Raw genomic sequence first — 17,522 nt, forward strand, 5'->3', positions numbered from 1 at the left:
CTGGATGAAGTTCCAAAGAATTATGCTGAATTTAAAAAAAAAAGTCAATCCCAAAACACTACATATTACAGTATTCCATTCATGCAACATTCTTTTCTTAAATTTTTTTAAATTTATTGACTTTAAAGAGAGAGCAGATGGAGAGAGGAGGAGAAAGAGGGAAACACTGATTTGTTTTTCCACTTATTCATGCAGTCACTGGTTGCTTCCTGTATGTGTCCTGAGTGGGGGTCAAACCTGCAACTGTGATTTATTGAGACACGACTAACCAACTGAGCTGCCTGGCCAGGAAACATTCTTTTTATGAAGAAGATAATCAATTCTTAGCTTATGTGTACACACACACACACACACACACACACACACACACACTTAGGGGGTAAGTATATATATATAAATATATACACTTATAGTATACTTATAAGTATACTATAAGTATAAATATATATATATATATATATATATATATATATATATATATATATATATTTACCCGCTAAGAAGAGTGAATCTTCTTATTGACAGCAGTCAGGTTCTATAAAAGTCACCATAAACACTGAGTCACCAAATACTGAATCACAGCCCAAGGAGAAATGCAGGGTTCAGTTCCTCTGAGCCCCTGATCACATTTTCATCAACTGACCAATATGTAACCTCATTTTATATGCATTTCTTTTTTAAAAACAGTCTAACTGACATATAATATACAAAAACTGCACAGAATTAATGCATACAATTTGATGAATTTTCACACATGCAAACATCCGTGAAACCTTCCCCACAACCAAGGTGATAAATACACCCATCACCTCCAAACGTTTTATATAATATTCTTGAAATGACACCATGGAAATGGCAAACAGATGAGTGGTTGCAAGGAGTTAAGGAGGAGTGGAAATGGGAGAAAGCAGGGATCCTGTGATGGAAATGAATCAACACCCATGTCCTGGATGGTGATATCATACATCGTATAGTTTTGCAAGATAAAATAATTGAGAAGAGTAGTTAGAGAGTACACAGGATCTCTGCACCATTTTTTACAAATGCACATGAACCTATATCAAAGTTAAAAGTTTAACTATAAGCCCTGGCTGGCGTAGCTCAGTGGATTAAGCATGGGCTGTGAACCAAAGGGTTGCCAGTTTGATTCCCAGTCACGGTACAGGCCTAGGATGCAAGCCAGGTTCACAGTGGGGGCCACATGAGAGGCAACCACACATTGATACTTCTTTCCCTCTCTTTCTTTCTCCCTTACCCTCTTTCTAAAAATAAATAAAATCTTTTTTAAACGTTTAACTACAAGTATTTAAATAAAAAATAATTATACAGTAGCATGAGCTTACATGTAGAAACAGAGTATGGCAACAGATACCACAAATGACAGAAAGTGTTTTGACACCTCCTGTGAAGTGGTGTATTGAAAGTAGACTGTAATAAGATAAAGATGTATATTAAAAACTCTTAAGTAACCATAAACACATTTTTAATAAAGATATAGCTCACAAAAACCACTGCTGAGAAAACTGGATTCATAAAACAAGGCAGGAAGAAACGGATAAAACTCAAAAGGAACAGACAAATCCACAATTGTATTTGGAGACCTCAACACTGCTCTCGATAACTGACAGAAGTAGACAGGACATGTATAACGTTACAGGAGATTCAACACTATCAGCCATGGGACATGACCGACATTCACAGATGGCTCCACCCTCCAGAGGCAGAATAAACACTCTTTTCAGGTGCACAGGAAACATGTTCCACAGTAGACCAAATTTGGGGCCAGAAAACAAGTTCCTGTAAGTTTAAAAGGACTGGAGTCCTATGACATTATTTCCTCTGACCCCAAGGGGGAGAGAGTGGGGCAGGGAGGAGGGTTCGGGAGGCTGCTAGGTCCATCTAGGCAGGAGATGTTGAGACCAAACTGTGAGGGTGGACAGAAAGGACACCTTCTGATGGATAGCAAGGGCGTAAAATGGATAGACCTCCGCCAGCAATTAGACACAGAAGATAAGAGAGAGAAGTCAGAGATAATTCCAACATTACCGGCTGGGCAATTAGGGGGTGGGAGTGGAAGTCCCACTTACCAAGACAGGGACCACGGGAGGGAGAACCCTAGGGTGGGCAGGAGAGGGAAGGCAAGGTTGGGTATGGCGCGGTCATGAGATGCCCGGTGGAGATGTCCGGAAGGCAGAAGGAAACACTGGTCCTTCTGAGAGGGACCTGGGTGATCGGTTTCCGAGAACGCGCAGGGGAAAGATGCTAGAAATAGAACCCCAGGAAACACCAGCAGTTTCGAAGTGATGGAAGGGAGAAGCGGCCCACAAAAGCAGAGGAGGAGGGCGAGCGAGAGGTCGAAGACTGCCCGGATCGGAAATGCCCTTGGATTCCATGCACTTAACAGCTGGGTGTCACAGTTGCTCTACTAGAATGTGTCCTCTACTAGGTAACCTCCGTTTCCTGTGTAAAGGGGATAATTCCACCTTTAAGGGGATAATAATTCACTGAGTTATTGTAAGAATTAAATAATAGATGTGGCAATGCCCCGCAGAGCACCTGGTGCAAAGCAGGCACTCAACAAATCTGACCGTAAGGGCTTCTCTTGGGGGCTCAGCAATGAGCCCCCAAGAGAAGGCAGGAGGCAGCAATGTAGGTGTGATGCCAAGGGATCCGTAAGTATAGCTTACTGCTCAGCATCCAGTTTCCACGGGGGGAGATCCTGTCAGTTCTAAGTACATACGAAGAGCTCTGTGTATGATAGCTGTTATTTGCACATGCTGTTATTACTGCAGCCACCCTTCAAGCTGCGGAGAAGCCTGTTATTGGAAGGTGGGAAGATGGCATCTCTGCTGCTGTGGGTGGGGAGCTTGCACCAGACAATAAGTAGGTTTTGCCGCTGGGTGGTGCTTACTGTGGTTTAGATGCGTGTTCACTCGAGGTGCTGACTCAAAAGGCAGACCTGTCCCCGAGTGAACTCCGTCATCCAAAAACAACAGGACTTTGAATCATGAATGGAAGTTTCAATCATGGGGGAGGCAGCACCGAGATACTCACGAGGAAAGTGACCTGCCAGCACCTCACTCTGCTCATCTGGAAGGTGATGTCCCGGGTCTGGGCATCGGGCAGGGTGATGCGGCAGCTGATCTGGTGGTTGCCGATGGAAATGACGGCTGCACAGCCCGGCTCTGGGTAGTCGCAGACACAGGGGTCCAGCTGCATGCACCCGTAGTGCCGCACCTCCCGGGCCAGCTCCAGGAACTGCTCCAGAGGGAGGTGTGGGGACGTGGGAGGAAGCAAAAGACCACTTGAAACAGATGAAAACCTCACATGAGAGGCTGCTGCCCTTTTCCAAGAACACGGGGAGCTGAGAGGTGGTGGGAGCACCTTTTTCTTCTGGATGATGCGAGGGAAGGCAGTGCCCTCCTGCTCCCTGACAGTAAGGCCTGGGGAAGTTCGCGGTCTGTCCCCAGGGCAGGCACTGCTCCTGCCTCGTCCGTTCACCACTGTGTCCCTGCTCCAGTCACCGTGCTCAGGACAGAGCGGGAATAAAAATATTCAGTGCACGAATGAAGAAGAAAAGAGGGAATCAATTAAGATATGATTCTATTGCAGGAAGTTATACAGGCAATATAAGTAAACACTGTATATTTAAAATGCCGTTTTTTACAAAACTAAACTGAGGTCTGTGCAGGAGGAAAGTGGTTCATTTGTACAGGCTGCTTTCCGTAATGGTGATATGAATGGTCACAGAAAGAGATTTTGGCAATAGCCATGAAATGAGAGCGAAAGTGAGTCTGCTTTTTAAGTAGAATTTCCAGAGAGCCCCCAAGTACCAAGGGCGTACTTATGTGATGTTTTGGGTTTCATTCTGCTGCCCCCACCACTTCTGACATGACTTAAGAACAGAGGACAGTTAACAGTCCACCACCGTGGTCTTGGCCTCCTGTCCTGGAAGTCTGCTGAGGACTTCCGTTCCTTCCACAAAGTGATCATTAACGATCATATTTAAATAAGCTGGTATCAGCTCAGTGAGGCCGCCTCGTTCCTCCAGCTTCCGCCATGGCCCTGATGGAGGGTTTGTGAGACATGTGAGCCCAGTTGGGACTTCTTGCTTTAACACAGGGTCACATCAGAAGGACATTCCTTCCCCCCAACCCCCGCCCCCACCCCCAGTGACAGCCTGGTTCTTTCCGGTCATTCCTTAAAGCAAGGACTCCCTTTCGCACCATGTATGCTTCTCCCTTTTCCTTTGTTTCTTTCCAGCTCGTCAAAAACACTCTCAAACGACCATCTGGAGAATTAGTTTCTACATCAACCTAAGCATAAATGAGTCCTCTAAACTTTGTTTGTGTTTTGTTCAGAATCAATGCTTTAGTCATGAACAATGGCAAAGCATAAAGATTTAAGAAGACAACACAATGAAGCAGAGGCCACTTCTTCAGTTAAAATACGTCTTGTCTGTCAGACCCATATATACCGAGTGGGGACAGGGTTGTGTGAGCTGGTACCATCTTTATGGAGGCTCTAAAAATGGACGTTTAGAAATATATCCTGAAGGATAACAGAACATGAGCTCAAAGACAGAAAATACGGCTGCAGTGCCCAGGGACCCTCACCCAGGAACCATGCACAAGGCAGGCATGAATCAGACAGGGTCCTGGGCCTCACGACGCTTGCTGCCAAAGTGATTTATAGCAGCAGAGTCTGGAAACAACCCGACTTTCAACAACGGGAAATTGGTTTGCTAAATGATAACCATTCAATGGAATACTCTGTGGCCATTAAAAATGTTGAGGGTCTATACTAATTAACTTGATAAAGGACTCACAATGCATTGTCTGCATTTTTTTTTAGAATCTTTAAACAAAAAGCCTTTATCAATGTTATAATCAGAAAAATCAATGAAAAGTATTCTCATTTTTTAAAAGGCCCATTTTCAGTGCCTGGTGGGTGTATAAATTATAGAAACAGCCCAATTCTGACATGTTTCTTTCACTCCCTTCTGGGGGAATTCTTCTGGCACAGTCTTTGACCCACCTTTGCTTGGCTGTCTTCTCTCTGGAGAGCCTCTAATTCCTGCCTCTGTGCCTGCGTGGGCTTGGCCCACTCTCTTTGAATGTCCTGTATTGCCTTGAAACAACATAAGTTGTAAAATTAGCAAACTTAGCAGAAATGAGTTAATCTGACACAACCATACTCAAGTATGAAAAACGGACCCAAGCAGACATCTATAAGAACCCAACCCTTTGTAAGAGTCGCTTTTTAAATCAGCGAGTGTAGAATGAGGTTGTTCAGTGGTTTAGGGAAGACAGACAGAGCTTGGAAGAGAAAACAGAAATAAAGTAGCTCTTCCCCCACACCGCCCAATCAGAAAAACCCAGAGACACTAAAGATCTAAGTGTAAAAACCATAAAAGAACCAGAAGAAAATAAAGGCGAATATTTGTATCTGATCTTGAAGTAGGGAATAATTTTTTGAGAGACAAAGACAAAATATCATAATAAAGGAATATATAATACATGAAAATATAAAACTTCTATGTATAAAAACCACCAAGAACAAAACCAACAAGTCAACGGCAAACCAGGGAAAAATAAGTACATCATATGAGGCAAAGAGTTCACACTATTTCTATAAAGCAATAGTAACAATGTAAACATTGGAAAGTGGGCAGGTATGTATCAGCATAGGACAAAAGAAATTCCAATGACAAATATATATTTAATCTCACTAGTAATCAAAGAATTTCTTCCCTCTCAACTTGGCAAAGACTAAAAAATATGTAACATTCAGGGCTGACAAGGGTTTGGGGAAACAGGAATTTTCACATAGAACTGATGGGATTTAAATCGATACAGTTAGCCTATCCTGCTGTATTGCATGTTAAAGAGTCTTCCGTTGGTCCTTGGCTGGGCGGTTAACCCCTCAAGGGAAGACCCTGGTCCTTCTCCTCAGTGTAACGTGTCCAATGTCTTATATACAGCAAACACGCAATAATTCTTTGCCAGTTATTGGGTGCTTACTTACACCGTCGTCTGAACACAAGTCCACCTGTTGTGTCCCTCCACGATACTGGCAGGGAGCCTTATCTCTAAGAGGAGAATGAAAAGCTGACTAAAGTTGTGACATTGCTGTTTAGGTTGGAAGAAAAGGAGATGAGTTTAGAGAGAAGAAAAATAATATTTGTTGAGACATTGTTTTAGAAAGATCTTCTCAATTACTTTTTCCAAACTATTCTGTTGAGGTAGGAAAATTACTCCCATTTTATCGATGGGTAAATTGAGGTGTAGTGAGGTTATGACTTTCAAGATGATCCAGCAAATATGTGGCCAGAGGTGGATTAACCCCAGATCTGACCACTACACCACGTGCTAACCCTCTAGAGCTGAGCAGCCACGCTCTGTTCAAGGAGGGAGGGACCTGTGCTCCGAGTCCCACCGCTGCACCCTCTGCAGGGGGCTTTAGAGTGTGTGACTGGAGCTCAGGAAAACCACGAGGTTTCCCGCGGCCCTCCGACCCGGGCCCAAGCCACTGAATTCTGCCCACACAGGCAGCTGCCCACCCCGAGACTTTCTCCTTGTTGCCAGCTGCTCCCAACACTGAGCCTCGATGCTGTATCAGCATGGAGTCAGCATGGGTGTGAGGAACTAAACACCTTCTTTCCCACATTCTACTTGCTGTTGGAGCCCTGTCCACACAGGGCAACGATGGCAAAGAGGAAGCCTGGCTGAGTCAAGAGAAATAGCAACTGTGACGCTAAGCACAAACCGAGGACACATCATTCATCTTCAGGGGACTTGGGACAGAGGTTTAAATGTCCTACAGAAGCAGTGACATAAATTTTTGTTTCACTACCATTGTCAGTGTTTGCCTCTGAGTGTGAGGTCACGAGTCATCACTCAAACACCTCATACACAGAGCCTCACTCCTGACGAGGAGAGAGTCAGCTTAGACAAACGCCTCGACTCCGTTACGTGGCTCACAGATGGAGACTCAGGCAGAACCTAATTTTTCAAACCATGTGAGAGGACATGTCCTGGTTCTCATGAGCTTCAGTCACACGTGCTCTAGTGCCCTCTGCAGAGGGTGCGGTAGTGAGGTGTGGAGCACATGTGCCTTTTGAGACAAGGTGTCGGCGGCTTGGCTCCAGCTGGTGAATGTGCAGCAGAGCAAGGCCCAGGAGGTGCGAGCAGCCTGAGCCCTGGGCCGGGACACGGGCCGTGGCGGAATCGGGAGGCCTCACCAAGCCACAGGCCCTGCCTGGAGGAAGCAGCACCTTTTACTAATTTCCACAGAGTTATCATACAGGCCAGCACATTAACGATTGCTCCTCACCCATTTACATATCCTAGGCACCCAGGACACAGCCTCTGCCTTTGGCCATTCAGAGCTAGTTAGGGACACACCTATGTGAACCAGTATTTATAACTCTAGGGGAGAAGTGCTGTAACAGAGGGTTTGAACACAGACCATGGGAGCAGAGAGGAGGGAGGCATTCTCTTCTGGGAGGAGCCAGGGAGGGCTTCCCAAGGGAGGCTGTGATTGTGGGCCCCTCCCTCCCGCTGACCTGGGCCCCTGTCGATTTCTCAGCACCTCCACTTAGAGTCGGGGATAATGATGATGACGATGGCAATGGCCCAGGTTAGTATGACATCAACTCCAACTTTTTGAAGACTTTGCCAGGAAAAGAGCTAAAGTTTAAATAACAATCTATTAAACCTGGGGGGCAACTAAAAGGCTATTAATTCAACCTCATCGCCTAACGGGGGGACATTGCAGTTTCAGCTCCAGAAAGACAGAGTGTCTGGTCCAAGGTCACACAGAGAGAAAGCCTGTGGCAGAGCAAGTGACAGAATGCATTTCTGAAACTGCAGTTCACTGTGTTTTCCACAAAGCCATCTTTTTCTCCAGCTATAAGCAGTAGAAATGCCACCTACTGCTCCCTGGTTTGCTACTCTTAATGAGGACAGACAGAAATCAGACTACAATGCTGGCAGTGCCCACCTCTCACCACAGTGAATCCCTGCAAACCGCGCCACAAAGACATGAACCATATTAGATTTAGATGATGCATTCTCAACCAAGGATGGAATAGCAAGTAAACCAGATGCAAGTACTAATGTATTACAACAGCAAGAATGAAATGGTGATGAGCCTCCAGAAACATTTAAACTGGTAAATTATGTGCCAACTTATATAACATGGGTATAAGTGCACTGAACGTGATTATACGTGCATCAAAATATAATATGAACTGAACTCCAAACCACAGTCTAGCCATAAAAATATAACAGTGAACATTAAACATTTATTGATATTTTGCTTTGCCTCCTTAAAATTTAGAAGAGCTTTGTAGGAGGGATTGGATCTTAGCCTCTTAAAAAGTCCCCTGAGGAAGGATGGGTATCGAGGCTGTAACTCCTCCTCCGACATTCTGGCCACTGGAGCCTGCTGTGCCTGCTCAGCCATGGACCCATGCCCTCGGCCCTGAGCCCAAACAGCCAAGTACCTGCACAGGCTTGTGGTCCAGGGGGGAGATGTAAACATAAATGATGTTTTGTTTTGTTACACTGATTCTCAGATACCAAGATTTTCTGTGACGCTAAGAGAACACTGTTGATTAAATGATGGCACAGTGCCTAGCAACAGGCACTGTACGGTCCAGAACCTGTCTGCCAGCCTTTTCTGGCTGGTAACTGCTTCCCTTTATTCCAAGGCAGTTAGTGACTTCTCCTGCCCTCAGCTGCACCACTCAGCCTGTGCTGGGCAGTCCATTTGCATATCTCTTAGTTTAAAACAGAGCAGTTTCCCCTCTCTGGGCACAAGAAGCACCTGGTTGTTGCTTTCCAAGAGAATATGGAACTGCAGTCATTTCTTCAAAGATGAACATTTGCTCTAATATCGAAGGAAGCCCTGCCATTCTGTCTTTGCCTTTCAGTGTAAATGATAACTCTCATTCTGTGCAGAATCACAGCGTAAACTTTTTGAAGTCAATTTAAGTGACATGTAACATATCAGCAATACACATAAGTCAACTAAGGAGAAAAATAATATAACAACTTTGTATCAGTTAGCTATTGCTACATAACAAAACACTCCCAAAATAAAGCATTGCTTAAACTAATGCAATTAAAGCAATATAATTGCTTCCAACAAAAATAAAAAACGAAAGTCACCTTGAAGTACGTGCTGAGGCTCTTTTCCCCTTCTATGTTCTTCAATAAGCCGAAACATCAAAAGCCAACCCTTTTCTTTCTTTTCTGTACCCAAAGTACTACAGTACACTCTATCAGTGTTCCCTTATCCCTTTGAAACACTCGATAAAAGTAATGACTGATCCTGTATTTCTCCTTTCTTTCATTTCAGTTTATGAAAAGCCACAAAGTTTAGCAGCTTAGAATCACACAACATAAGAGCCACTTGCGGTAAGCATTGTTAAATCCCCTTTCTACATCTTCTACACCCAAGCCTGTTCAATCTTTTGTCAGCAAACTTTATGTCTCTTCTTACAAATGTGGAGGGTACCAACTGCCTTGCAGACTTATTCTGCAGCTTACAGGAAACACAGCATTTACAACGATTAGCATAAGGTCAGGCCCACCACAGGGATTAATGCCAACTTTGTGCCAGGAACAGTTACAGTCTGGGGACACAGCAGTGACCCAACAAATGCCTCATTTCACAGAGAAATCATTCTAGTAGGAAGAGAGGCAGTAAACAAATATTTGAAAATACATATATAAGCGTATACATATACGTGCGCGCACCATGGTGGAAATGCTAAGAAGAAAATAACGAAGTATGGCAGGATGTGGGATTCGGTATGAGTGAAATGGAAGGACCTGGAGGGTGTGAACAGGGCAAGAATCTGACCGGCCACTCTGCCTGCTGTTTGAGAGCAGATGGTGGGATATTCCCACGGAACTCCTTAAATGAAGCTTCCACACCTCCCTCCCAGCATTGTCAAGAACAGCCTTGGAAAGGGTCAGGCGGGCAATGATGCTGACTTGGTGAAGCGAACACTAGGGGGAGCTGGTGAGGCAGGAGGGAGAACTGAGCTGGGACCCGGATGTGTAGGACACAGGCAGCACCTGCGGACCATCCCGCTGCTTGGCAGAGCCTTCACCACACGTGCGCGAGCCCAGGAAAGCAAAAGAGGTCAAGCTCCAAATTTACTTTTCTGGCGGCTGAGCAGTAGGGATAGGCAGGACCAACTTCATGATTTGCAGGGCCTAGTGCAAAATGAAAATGCGAGGTCCCTTGTTCAAAAATTAAGAATTTCAAGATGTGACAGCAAAGCATTAAACAAGCACTAGGCCCTTCTCAGCACATGGCCCCAGGCAGCTTCCCAGGCCACGTGCCCAGGGAGCTGGCGCTGGGGCAGCAACGCCCCCTGCCGGCTCAGGGAGAAGGGAGCTAATGCTAAAGGGAGATTTAGGGCCCCTGCGTGACTGAATTATTGGGGATCGCCTTTCTAGGCTCATGTAAATCAGTCTAGATGAGGGTGTCTCGGTGTCAAATTCAGACAGCGATTGTCCAAACAGAGGTGGATTCCTCTTTTTCAGTTGTTTTTTCTACAGTAGTAAAATACACACAACACTTTTCACTTTAACGATTTGTGAGTGTGCACTCTGGTGGCACTAAAACATTCACAGTGCTGTCACCATCACCACTCTCTGTACTGACAACTTTTTCTTCATCCCTGGCAAAGGTTCTGTACCCATTAACCACTAACACCTCCCCTCCCCTGGCCCCTGCAACAACCTCTGCTCTACTTTCTGTCTCTCCAAAATTGCCTATTCTAGGGATGGAGGTAGAATTCACTACTACAATTTTTTTTCCTAATGCTTTAAACCCAAATGGCCTATAATACGGGGTCCTACAGAAAGAATGCCCCTTTTTTATTACAAAATTGTAAGCAAGTAATTCTCCAACATAACAAAATCATACTCAAGCACACCATATGACATTTTAGGTGAAATGTTCGAATTAAAACTATAAATCATCGCACCCCTATTATTGCCCTCTCAACCACACTCCTGCAGGCCTTCCTTCTGCTGGACCCTGTATGTGGTGCTCCAGAGGTTCTGGGTTGCCCTCACCTGCATGTAGATCAGGTTCACAGCAGCTCTGCAGTCCATCAGCATGGAGTCGAGGGCTGGGTCCATGTACCTGCATGAGTCAGGAGTGTTAAGTCAGTTCCCATGACACGTTTCACGGGCACCCCTGGGAGCACGCACCCACCGTGCTCTCTGACCTGCTGGCTCCCTATGCCTTGAACCAAGGCCCCCTTTCTGGCAAAGCCCTGCCCCTCTCCCTGCCTAGCCTTCAATCTGTCCCTCACCTCTTCTCCCTAATTTTTTGATACTGTAAGCTCTTGCCTGGTGGGCATGGGCAGCAAAGATGCAAAAAGAGAAAGCTTCAGGGGAATGGTCCGCAGCCCTGTTCACACGCAGCCCCGTTCACTGGGAGACACCGAGTCCTGCGTGAGCTTCCCCACCCGCAATGCCTGGCACGTGCTCTCACGTGCCCGTACCCACACCCATATCGCCTCCCCGCCCCCAGGCCAGCCTCTTCTCTTGCCTGCACTGCTCTGGCAACCTGCTCACGGGGCTTCCTGCCTCAGTCGGGTCCCCTCCATCTCACACTCCACATTCTGACATGAGTGGTCTCTCCTGAGCAGCCTTTCATGCTCCCATAGTCCCAGCAGTGAAATCATGCACCCTGCTCATGTCCAGGCCCCTTCCATGTCCAGTCCCCTCTTTTACCCCACTCCCCTCCCCAACATTCTGCCTTCCAGCCATGTTTTCTCCCCTCTCCCCAATCCTGGAAGACCACTCACCTCACCAACATCTGTCCCGAACTAACTGCTTCTCCTGGCAAGGAGATCCTCATGTCCCCTCCTCTGGTGCCTGCTCTCCAAGGCTGTGTCAGGACCCCACCCTCTGTGCTTTCTCAGCCCCTGAGTTTAGCCTGACCACTGCTCTGATCAGGCTGATCAGAAGAACCCTGGGCCCCAGGGCAGGGTCCTAGTCAGGGGCCTCGGCAAGGTGACTTGCAAAGAGCAGGGTTCTGCGTGTGTCTAATGGCCCCAGAACCACCAGGATGAACTGGAGAAGCCCAGCTGAGAACGGACAGAAAGGGCAGGAAAGGGGGTGCCACGGATGCTCTGTAACCAGTCTGAAGGCAGAGGTAAGCAGAACCACTGCACTCGGGTGTGTAGGGTGAACAGACAGATGGAGGGGTTGGCTTAGACTAGGAAGAGGATGAAAATGTTCGTTGAAGATCACCTTCCTTCTGGGGTGTGGGGAGAAGCGGTCCTACTCATATTCTGTTTACTATTTCACTCATGCATCCCGGGGCCCCTGTGTGGCAGAGGACACCAACTGTTAGTCAGAGAGTCAGACACCCCCCAGACTGGGGCTCTGAGAGGCCAGGGAGGGCACCCTCTGGTCTGGAAGGAACCGTATCACCACTGGAGAGATGCGCCAGGGAATTCATGGGCAGAGGAAGATCCCTAAGATGTTCATTTTCCCTAGTAAATGTTCTGTACCTGTTAAACAATAACTCCTCTCCTCTCTTAGCCCCTGGTAACCTTCTACTTTCTGCCTCTCTGAATTTCTTCTAGGTATGGAGGTAGAATTAACTGCTACAATTTTTTTTCCAATGGTTTAACCCATTCCCAGCAGGGTGAGGCTGCACCTGCTGGGAATCCCACAGCCCCTGCCCCCATCCTGTAACACTTCGCCCTGGGAAGCGGCCAGGCACCTGCAGGACCCTGCGCCAGGCTCCCCCTTTCCGGTGACCTGACCCTCACCTCCAACAACAGACGTGAGGCTCCTTTCTCCAGTTCCCGGGATCAAAGGCCATCTGCCTGCATCTGAGATGCTGGCTTGTAAGTAGACATTTTTAAAATTATTTCTTTCCATTACCATTTACCCTCCCATGCAGGTGGACATTTTCTCTTGCACTTACAATCTAGAATTCACCTAGTTAATGAAGACATAGACACCGGGAAAGCCCAGTTTCCCATTCAAGCTTCAAGGTGAGGAGCAGAGTCTTCATCTCCCCTCTGACCTCACGCTCTCCAGAGAGCTCCTGAGCAGCAAGTCTCGGCCCCAGCGGTTTCTGCCGTTGGCATGCTCCTCATTACCGTCCTCACAGTAACAAGGACGAACAAGACCAACATTTTCTGAGCGTATGGGATCACTTTGTTTAAACCTCACAATAACCCTATGAGGCTCATGACTCTGTTACGACTCCCATTTTACAAATAGAGAAACAGAGTCTTAGAGGGAGTGAGTAACTGGGCTGAGGTTGTTCAGCTAAATCCCGAGAGAGCTGGGACTAAGATTCACAGACTCTGGTCCCAGGAACAACTAACCATGCTCAGTCACTCGCTGGACTGAGCGGCTTCCATAAGCACAGCTACTCTGGAAACCCTTAGATGGAACTGCTAAGGGTTTTTCCTTTTCCTTTTCTCAGGGTTCCATACCATGGATTTTGACCGTTTCTCGGAATATTTCTGAATAACAGTAAATGAACTTCTAGCCTTGCTGGGAACATCCTTCCAAAATCAAAACCGCAGACCAGAGCCTCTCGCGGGGCATCACGAGGTCAAGATAACTACTATTCCTAGATTTCAAAAAGCCTTCCTTTTAATCTGCTGTGCTCAGATTACAGAATAACTACACTGGGAGAGAGTGAACCAAAGACGCAACCCAACACACAGCCACGGCAATCAGCACGGAACCACAGGTTATAGGTTATGTGTGTGTGGGTGGGGGGGTCAGGGGAGCGTCCTGCTCCTAGTTCTCTTCTGTGTGCTTGCTCTCCAGAGGGCCCTCGGCTTCTGGGGGAAATGGTGGTGTTTTCTGCAAGGTTCCCCATCAGTGTAGGAATAGGGCAGGTCCTGCTATACATGCATTTATTTTTGAAATGCTTTTGGAATGTAAGCCAACTACTTAGAGTTCAAATGCACTTCAAGTTGGCTGAGCCCTCCCTTTGTCTCCAGGGAACAGTTCAACACAGTTCAACAGATGAATCAGAACTGCTCGTAATCAACAAATTCCTTCAATTAGTATAGTCAGTAATCCATTCCCAGGCAAGCCCACAGCCTGCAGTGCCTCACCATTACCTGTTTCAACCCCAGCCCCAAGAGCCCTTGTTTTTCAAGTCTTACCTTCATGGCCTCCTTCCTCATGCTAAGATCTCAGAGTATTTACCTGAGACCAGTGGAAGTCACCCTTGACCTCCTACCCTTTAGGACAAACAGTGTCATCATCGCCCTCTCTGCCTTCTTCACTGCTTTCCTCTTTGCACTCCCTAAACTCCTCCCTGGTCGCTCGCTAGCTGTTGGGCTAAGGGCGACCCGGTGAAAAGGACAGGTCCTGATCAGCGATGGTCATTCGGCCTCACAGGCCCGCTGTCCCAGCGCTTACTCACCACTTCCTGAGTCCGACCTTGCAGTCTTCCGCCTCAGAACTCAGAAGACTCACGTAAGGGAGTTCGAAGTCCGCTAGTTTTTTCATGACTAGAGAAAGGGGAAAGGGAGTCTCACTGGTTGCAACAGCACAGAGAGCCTACATCCAGTGGCTTTAAAGTGAGGACAGAAAGCATTACTCTTGGAAAGCATAAAATATGATAATAATATTCTCTTGCATGTCTATGTAATTTTTAGCTTTCTGAAGTTTATTCAAAAAGTAAATAACATCTTATCTTCATAAAATACCAGCACCTCGAGTGAGTAGCGTTTTACACTAAGCTATGGATGAAGAAACCGAGGGCCGGAGAGGCCCCGTGCCTCAGCTGGCACAGCCCAGATCCTAGCGGCCACGCCCACACACCAACCCCTCACCTTCCAGCTAAACCCACCTCCCCACGGCTTCGTGAGGACACACGTGAACTACGCTGAGATCACTGATCGCGTATCACAACTAAAAAACTTGCACTATCTGGAAATGTTCTGTAGAGAAAAGCAAAAGCTATGTGAATTGGACTGTCATCTTTTACTATCATGTATCTTTTTTTTAAATCCTTACCCGAGGATCTATTTATTGACTTTAGAGAAAAAGGAAGGGAAAGAAGGAGAGGAAGGGAGAAACATCGATGTGAGAGAAACATCAATTAGTTGCCTCCCATATGTGCCCCGACCAAGTACTGGACGGGCAACCTAGGTATGTGCCCTCACTCGGAATCGAACCCACAACCTTTTGGTGTATGGAACCACACTCCAACCAATTTAGCCACCCAGCCAGGGCTCATATATCTTCTTGAAGAATCTGGGAAGTTATTTATATCACCTGAACTTCACAGCCAGTACTCCCTAACAAGGGAAAGGACGGTGTGATGGGATGCCCTGATGCCTGGGGTCTGCCACTCCGTTCACAGGGGGTTATGGTGTGGCTGCGGGTCAGCAGCCAGGTGCACTGGTGCAGGGAGGACGGACATCAGGATTGGGACCAGTGGGGGCACAGGAGGAGTGCAGGTCCTGGAAAGACCCGACTTCTCACTCCTGTCCATGCCCCTTCCCTGGAGCTACTCGTCCCCAACTCTCCCTGCCCACAGATGGGACCTCCTGCCCCTGAACTTTCCATCTAGGAGTGAGGGACAGCAGTAGGGACCATACACTGGGGACTTCCCCTGGGGGTGGGCGGCTCCCCAGTGGAGCCCCTGCCCACATGGCATTCCTGTTGTCCTTCTTACCAGAGAGCTTGCCCTCCTTGCGAAACCGAATGAGAAAGAGGCCAAAGTAGCCCAAGAGCTCCGGACACAGTCCAATTTTGTGCGACACCACCTTGAACCAACGACAAGAAAAGGGGGTGGGGTTGGAAGTGCCCGCCACGGGTACTGAGAGGTTCCGAATCTGCGGCTGCCTGTAAACACAATAAAAAGTGCTTTAATGAGCTAGCAGATATTGAAGGAAATGTTTTCAGAATCTAAAATGGTACATACTTGTTTTACAACATTTCAAAATTAGTAAGAAATAGAGTGACAGAAAAAAATCTATCCCATCACAACGACATTAATGGGCCTCAGCTGAGGCTGGTTGTCCCATCTCAGAGGTCGTTTGAACTTCGTGGTCCGCTGGAGGGCAGCACCCACTCTGCACGAATGTCTGTCCGATATTTACCTTCCAGTGGGCGGAGTTACCAGATACTGGGAAAAGGGATATTCCCCCCTGCTTGGATGTTCTATAAAAGTCTACGAGCTACGAGCCTTTGACACCGGAGGTCTGCTTCTCTCTGATGTCGCCTGTGATGTCCAAGCCTCATTTACATGGCGCTGGCCCAGTGAAATCCTCAGATCCCAGGCACGGACTGCCCTCCTTTCATATTCTTTTTTGACCTTCACATCAAAGGGCTTTCATTTCAACACTAATGGGTGGGTTACTGATAGGTCACAAGGGTATAGCCTCAAATGTTCCTGTAGCAGGAACTTCCGTGCCACCCCAGACTCCTTCCCTCACCACTCACCCACCCCCACCTCTGCCCCTTTAAACCTGGGCTCCTGAGTGACTTCTTTGCATGCCCCACCTGAATTCTCTAGATCGTCTCTAACACGCAAGGATGTACCCTTACAGCACCGTGGGTGAGCCAACACTTGAACCACAGCTCCAAGTTCTCGTGGTGGAAGTTATACAAACACCAGGGAGACAGACTCTCCTTGTCAGAGATCTGAAAATCACTGCATTTTGCCGTGCATGCAGTGCAAATAATTGCTGTGCAATTATTTCTTTATTTATATTTACAAACAAAACCAATTATCGTATTCCAGGATATTATTTTGCACATGGATATCATTATTGCTTTCTAGAGTTATACTGTTAATGCATAAGCATAAATAAAAGAATTAAAAAACATTTATATAGATAAGGAACTAGTACTACCCATGTATAATGCGTGTCTTTATTTTTCCCTCAAAAATTTAGTCAAAAAAGTGTGCATTATACACAGCAAAATACAGTACCTCATACATACAGTCTTATGAGGCAGATGGCATGAGTGGGTGCTCCCAGTGTAGCCTTGTAAGTGAAGAGCCTGGAGACTTTTCACAACTCTCCCCCAACACTTATCCCCATTCTCCTTTCTCCCTCATTCCCCTCCCCACATTGCAAACAAGAACGAACTCAGGGCCCCACTGTGGGGGTCGGAGTGGGGCATGAGTGTGCGCTGGTAGGTAACAGGTTACGTCTTGTCCTAGAGTAAACGTGGCCCATGGCCACTCAAATCAGATTTCTCTTCTCTGACTCCGTCGGCGGAAACAGCAAGCTTACAGGCGAAAGCAGAGGCATGAGAAAGAAGAATGGAGTAGCTCTTATCATTTATGACGACATAAATACGAGCAGCTTCTTTTGAGAGGAGTAAGCATCTACAAACTGAGACAATAATAATTTCCATCCCAGCAAATGTTAACGATGCTCCACAACACAAACAGCAATAAAATGGCATTAGCACAAATGCATAAACAACAACAACAAATATTTTTTAGCTTATTGCAGGTCCTTGAAGAGCCCAGCATGA

At 46.7% G+C, this 17,522-nt stretch overlaps 1 protein-coding gene across 4 annotated transcripts in view; it reads right to left on the minus strand.

The window, feature by feature from the left end:
• Positions 1-17,522, minus strand: part of SNX31 (sorting nexin 31) — a 51,185-nt gene that overhangs the window by 15,264 nt on the left and 18,399 nt on the right. For 2 of the 4 annotated variants that reach the window (XM_045861266.1, XM_045861265.1), the window contains exons 6-10: positions 15,706-15,796; positions 14,446-14,533; positions 11,103-11,172; positions 5,038-5,130; positions 3,055-3,258 (exon numbers count right to left, since the gene is read on the minus strand). In XM_045861266.1, the coding sequence (XP_045717222.1) occupies positions 3,055-3,258; positions 5,038-5,130; positions 11,103-11,172; positions 14,446-14,533; positions 15,706-15,796 (546 nt within the window). The remainder of the gene's footprint in view (positions 1-3,054; positions 3,259-5,037; positions 5,131-11,102; positions 11,173-14,445; positions 14,534-15,705; positions 15,797-17,522) is intronic. The other 2 variants (XM_045861267.1, XM_045861268.1) reach the window with 2 other exon arrangements.

Source organism: Phyllostomus hastatus, unplaced genomic scaffold (assembly GCF_019186645.2).
Source record: "Phyllostomus hastatus isolate PE091 unplaced genomic scaffold, TTU_PhHast_1.1 phas_scaffold_21, whole genome shotgun sequence".
Taxonomy (NCBI): Eukaryota; Metazoa; Chordata; class Mammalia; order Chiroptera; family Phyllostomidae; genus Phyllostomus; species Phyllostomus hastatus.